The 5,814-nt window shown below is 42.9% G+C and overlaps 1 protein-coding gene across 1 annotated transcript; it reads left to right on the top strand.

Moving 5' to 3' along the window:
• Window positions 1–2,911: 2,911 nt before the first annotated feature.
• Window positions 2,912–4,268, top strand: LOC119404322 (twitchin). Its single transcript, XM_037670874.2, has 3 exons — window positions 2,912–3,201; window positions 3,269–3,376; window positions 4,045–4,268. Exons 1-3 carry the CDS (start codon window positions 3,159–3,161, stop codon window positions 4,266–4,268), a joined length of 375 nt encoding a protein of 124 aa, XP_037526802.2. The 5' UTR covers window positions 2,912–3,158.
• The last annotated feature ends 1,546 nt before the right edge of the window (window positions 4,269–5,814 follow it).

Here is a 5,814-nt window from a genome sequence, read left to right as displayed (position 1 = left end):
TGGCTGAATCGTGTGACAGACTGACAGACACACCAAAATTTCTGCGTTCAAGTATCCCAAGAAAGATCATCGTCTTTAAAATGGTGCAAGGCGTGAACACAGGTAGAAAAACAGGATGCAACTACAGTGGTTAAAAACGGGATACAGAAGAGGAAGGTGACAAAGTAGTAACAATTAACACGGAAGGCCATCAGCTCGTGAATAACGTAAACCCCTACTGAGGGATGTAGTGAAGGTACACTGATAGACATATTTACAGTTGCATAAGTACTGTCTGCTTCAGGAATGTACTACTACCTGCCTCAGGAATCTACCTCTCCAACCTGCCCCTAATACGGCCAAACACTTTGGCATCATCGAAGAGAGCAGGGCACCCCTGCTCCCTGCAATGCATCGGAAGGAGAGCACCGTTACTCTGGACTTGCTGCTGGACAATCAAGTGCTGGCCTGTTTAAAAAAGCATGCACACCTGCTTGTGCCATGCACCATGGAGGTGGTGTATAGGGTACCGCTCAGCTGCGGTACAGCATACGTAGGACAAACTATGCGCTGTTTAAATGACAGGCTGAGAAAGTGTACAGCATCATTGAGGGTTCAGAGTAATGGTGCTCACCTCCCGATGCGTTGCCGGGAGTGTGGCTGCTCTGCCCTCTTTGATGATGTCAAGATGTTAGGCCGACTCGGACAAATGCAGCGCAACCTAGACGAAGACAGGAGCCACATAAAACACAGGCAAGCGCCGCTTTATGTGTCTCCTGTCTTCACCTAAGTCGCGCTGCATTTGTCCCAGTATGTACCAACTCGCCCAGGTCAAGGTGTTATTGTTAGGCCAAGTTAGGAGCAGGTTGCAGAGGTAGATTCTTCAGGCGGATAATATTTATGGAACAGCAGATTTGTGAACCAGAGTACGATCTATACAACTTTAAGGGAGGGAATTATTTTTCTCGACGAGTTGATGGCTTTCAGTGTTGTTACTTCTCTCTCACCCTCCTCTTGTGTATCCTGTTTTGAACCCCTGTGAATGCACCCTGCTTTTATATCTTTTCACACCTTACACCACTTTCACACTAAATTCAAAACTCAACGTCAAAATGAAGCATCTGCATGTGCCTGCCTGCATAACTTTGCTTAGTTCACTTCAGGATGTCATATGTTTTCTCCTTTTTTTCTTTTATGTTTTTCTTTTTAGTTTAAACATTTTCATAAGAAATGCACTAGTTCTTGAATATGTGCAGTTGACGTCCAGAGAACCCTTCATGCCTATCAAACTCGGTTGCAATTAGAGCATCTTTAATGCCAGTCCTGTGTTCCTTTGGTCGTTGTAGTTTTTCATAGACCAGTTTCTTGCTCTTGATCCCAGAAATACTCAATGCCTGCATTAATATTAGAGCTGTGCGAATAGCAAAATTTTGGGTGCGAAGCGCATTCGAATATTGAAGTGCGAGTGTGAATCGAATCGAATATTTTTCGAATCTTTCTCGAATACTTCTAGAATATTTTTCGAATACTTCGAAGCGAAATTGCAGAAAAAGAAGTTAGAGAGAATTCCTAAGCTTATTCTTATGAGATAGCAACATGAAAGTGTTTCTTTTCGCTAGGTTGATGAAGCACTGGCGAGGTGGTGCTTCATAGTTGTCTTATCAAGAATGAGGCAATGTAGAGGCCGAATTGTATTTATGTACATTATTTGGTGCAACCAATGTGTTGCCGACAACACTTTACACGTGATAGGCAAAGATGCCATTTCCTCAGCCTCTCCTTCTCTTTCAACTTCTGTGGAAGCCCAACTGATGTGGCGGACAAGGGTGTGCTCCCTTCAAGTCCGAAGTTCCAAATCTGCCTCGTAGACGTTGATATATAAGAACATCTGAAATTTTGGATGCTAAAATGCTTCGGCTTCCAATTTTTGGACTTCCTACCCAAATTTCAGGTCCAGAAGAGCATTAATTGAGCCCACACTTCTGCCACATGTTTCATTTCCATGTTGGAACCAGCGTTTTCTTGAGTTAGTGCATTTGCGACGGTAGGAGAGCTTGAAAGGCAGCTTTGCCGCAATACCGGGGTGTGGTGAAGTGAAGCATAATGAAAATCTAGGGACCACTTCCAATCGGACGTTGACTGTCTTGGCAAAGTTCGACCGTAACGGAGCTTGAAAGGCAGCTTTGCCGCAATAACGGGGTGTAATGAGGTGAAGCATATTAAAAATCTAGGGACCACTTCCAGTCGGACGTTGACTGTGTCTTGGCTAAATTCGACCGTAACGGAGCTTGAAAGGTAGCTTTGCCGCAATACGAGAGTGTAATGAGATGAAGCATATATAAAATTTGAAGGGGTCACTTTCAATCGGACGTTTACTATATTTGTTGTTGAGAAGTTCGAATAGTTCGAATAGTAAAATTCCAGTGCGAATCAAATCGAATAGCAAACACTATTTGAAAAATATTCGAAATTTCGAATATTCGCTCACCCCTAGCGGAAACCAAAACCACAACACTACATTTTCTGAAACCTTAATGCGTGTTTAATGCGTGCATAGATAAGTCAACATGGGCAGCGTTGTAATTCTCCTAGGAAAAGGTAGAAATTTCGTCAGCAAGGTTACTGATATCTGCTTTTAATATTTTTTTTATAAGAATGAGCTGCATGTATGTGTGCAAACTCTTATATTCAGGGTTTCTTTACTAAGAGTTACTATACTCATGTGTGAGCAAGCATAAAGGGCAACACTAAATCTGCATACATAGTCCTTATGTGGGAACACTAGTGTTAATCTTATTTTTTATGACTTACTTTAGTAGTAATGTACCCTTTCCTTAACCTACCATCATCATTTCTTTAGCCATCCCAGAAGAAAAGCTGCTGAATTTCTTTTGTAATTGCTGACATCTACACGTCTGTAATATTGAATTACAGAGAAGCCAAAGTTGCATCTGGACGGTCTCTACGGAAAGGGTATCCGCGTACGTGCGGGTGATCCACTCAACATCAACATCCCACTCACGGGTGCACCTGCACCTGCTGTCACATGGTTGATCAACGACAAGGAGATCCCGCCCACCAACCGTATCCGTACCGACACCGCTGACGAGACGGTCAACCTCACCATTCCAGTGTCACAGAGAGGTGACAGAGGAAAGTACAACATCAAGGCAAAGAACATGTATGAAGAAGATTCAGCTGACATTGACGTTCTCGTCTACGGTATGTCGTTTGACAAGTATTAGCTAGAATAGGATAGTTCCTAACAGCAATACTTTTTCTAATGCAGATAAGCCTGGACCTCCTCAAGGACCACTTGAATATCCTGAGGTGACTAACTCTACAGTTATGCTCAAGTGGAGGAAACCAGAGGATGATGGTGGAGCAGAGATCACAGGTATGATTGTCTATTGGATGAATGCCATATTATGCTCTATTTAATAAAGATTTTATAAAATAGAGTAAAGTGTTTCAGACAGACTGACTGACATTTAAATAGGTAGAACAGCTTCTTGGATCTCTTTAGGCAGCTGTTCAGGTAAATATCTGCAGCTTTGAGCTATTTCTTGCTCTTTTCATTCAAATTAGTATTTCTGTTTGATTTAGTTTACATGGCTGCACATCTGCATAGAGCAGTTTAACGGGCAGCATCGTAGATGCGCTGCGATACTGTAATTGTTTTCTTGTAATTGCTTTGTCTGAGCACGAAAGCTCTTTATCTACAAAAATTTGTATTTTGTGGCAAAATATGTGTCCTCTGTGATAGTTGTGTCTTAATGTTCTTCATAAACACTTATGTAGTTTTTTCAATATTGTTTGTAGTTTATTAACATTTGCTGGCAGGCTAGTCGATGATGCATTGTTCTACTGTTACAGCAGATATGCAGTAAAAAAGCAGGTAAAGACAGGACAGAGTTGTTCAGTTCAGCACTCTATTCTGTCTCTTATTTTTTTCTGTGTGCGTATGTGCTGTTACATCATGTTTGTAGTTAGGTAGCTTAATTGTTTCGTGCTGAAACTAATGGTACAAATTATTTTGCAACATTTGTGTGTTCATTGGTGCAGGTTACCTTCTTGAGAAGTGTGAGATCGGCTCCGACTTCTGGCAGCCTGTGCCAGGCTACTGTCCCAACACAAGATACACTGTGCGCAACCTCGAGGAAGGCAAGCAGTACAAGTTCCGTGTTCGTGCAGAGAACATTTACGGCATCAGTGAACCACTCGAGGGCAAGCCAGTCACTGCCAAGAACCCATTTGGTAAGATCATTGTGCCTGTCTCGAAGCTTTAGACATGTCTTGTGTAAAGTGTTGCTATGATTAACTTCTTCCACAAAATGCAACGTAGCAAGTGCTGTACGATTTGCTTTGTTGGTGCAGGGGTTCCTAGCATACTGTTTATGGGGGCAGTACCTTGTTACCGTGTACCATTTTGTAAAGGTCCCAAATTTAAAGTGAATTATCTTTATAAAAAACTAGAGCTGTGCGAATAGCAAAATTCTGGGTGCGAAGCGAATTCGAATAATAAAGATTGAGTGCGAATCGAACCGAATATTTTTCGAATATTTCTCGAATATTTCTAGAATATTTTTCGAATACTTCGAAGCGAAATTGCAGAAAAAAGAAGTTAGAGAGGATTCCTAAGCATATTCTTATGAGATAGCAACATGAAAGTGTTTCTTTTCGCTAGGTTGATGAAGCACTGGCGGAGTGGTGTTTCATAGTTGTCTTATCAAGAATGAGGCAATGTAGAGGCCGAATTCTATTTATGTACATGATTTGGTGCAACCAAAGTGTTGCCGACAACACTTTACAAATGATAGGCAAAGATGCCCATTTCCTCAGCCTCTCCTCTTTCAACTTCTGTGAAAACCCAACTGATGTGGCAGACAAGGATGTGCTCCCTTCAAGTCCTGAGTTCCAAATCTGCCTCGTAGACGTCGATATATAAGAACATCTGAAATTTTGGATGCTAAAATGCTTCGGCTTCCGATTTTTCGGACTTCCTGCCCAAATTACAGGCCCAAAACAGCATTAATTGAGCCCCCACCTCTGCCACATCTTTCATCTCCATGTTGGAGCCAGCATTTTCTTGAGTTAATAAATTTGCGACCGTAGCGAAGCTTGAAAGGCAGCTTTGCCGCAATACGGGGGTGTGAGGAGGTGAAGCATATTGAAAATTTAGGGACCACTTCCAATCGGACGTTGACTGTCTCTTGCCCAAGCTCGACCGTAACGGAGCTTGAAAGGCAGCTTTGCCGCAATACGAGATGAGAATTGGAACTTGAGTCTCATAACACAGGAATAGACTAATGATGTGACACCAGGTAGTGCAAAAGAAAACAGAAAGAAAAAAAAAAAGGTCAGAGGGAGATGGAAGCGTGTGATAAAAAGCTGTGCTCCAGCACGTCCCCTGTTTACGATTATTTCATGAGGCAGTGCGTGTCTCAAAGGGCCTAGTAAATGAAACGCGGATATACAAGGAGTCATCCGTGAATTGCAACTGAGTTTTCAGAGTGGTCATACGCAGTTAAGTTAGTTTCCGCAGCCGCTGTTTCCGCAGCCGATGGACGTTTGTTCATATTAATTTATTTTGAGGACGAACCACCTCAGCTCGTCCTCAAATTTCGCACAGCCACACCAACTGCCATCTTCATGATTTTAGTCGCGCGAGACCTTTGAAGAATAGGCGTCTGAACATCACCAATCTAAGCCCCGAGAACGAACACTGGCGGCGCGGCAGTCACGGCGATGTGACGTCACAGCAAGGACTCGCTTGCTCCGCGGCCGAGGATCGCCTTTTTCTGCGCCCGCCGCGTACCCGCTCTTTCGCGATAC

This window comes from Rhipicephalus sanguineus, chromosome 9 (assembly GCF_013339695.2).
Source record: "Rhipicephalus sanguineus isolate Rsan-2018 chromosome 9, BIME_Rsan_1.4, whole genome shotgun sequence".
In the NCBI taxonomy this organism is placed as follows: domain Eukaryota; kingdom Metazoa; phylum Arthropoda; class Arachnida; order Ixodida; family Ixodidae; genus Rhipicephalus; species Rhipicephalus sanguineus.
The sequence above is the reverse complement of the archived record's forward strand: the minus strand, read 5'-3'. Positions and strand labels throughout refer to the sequence as shown.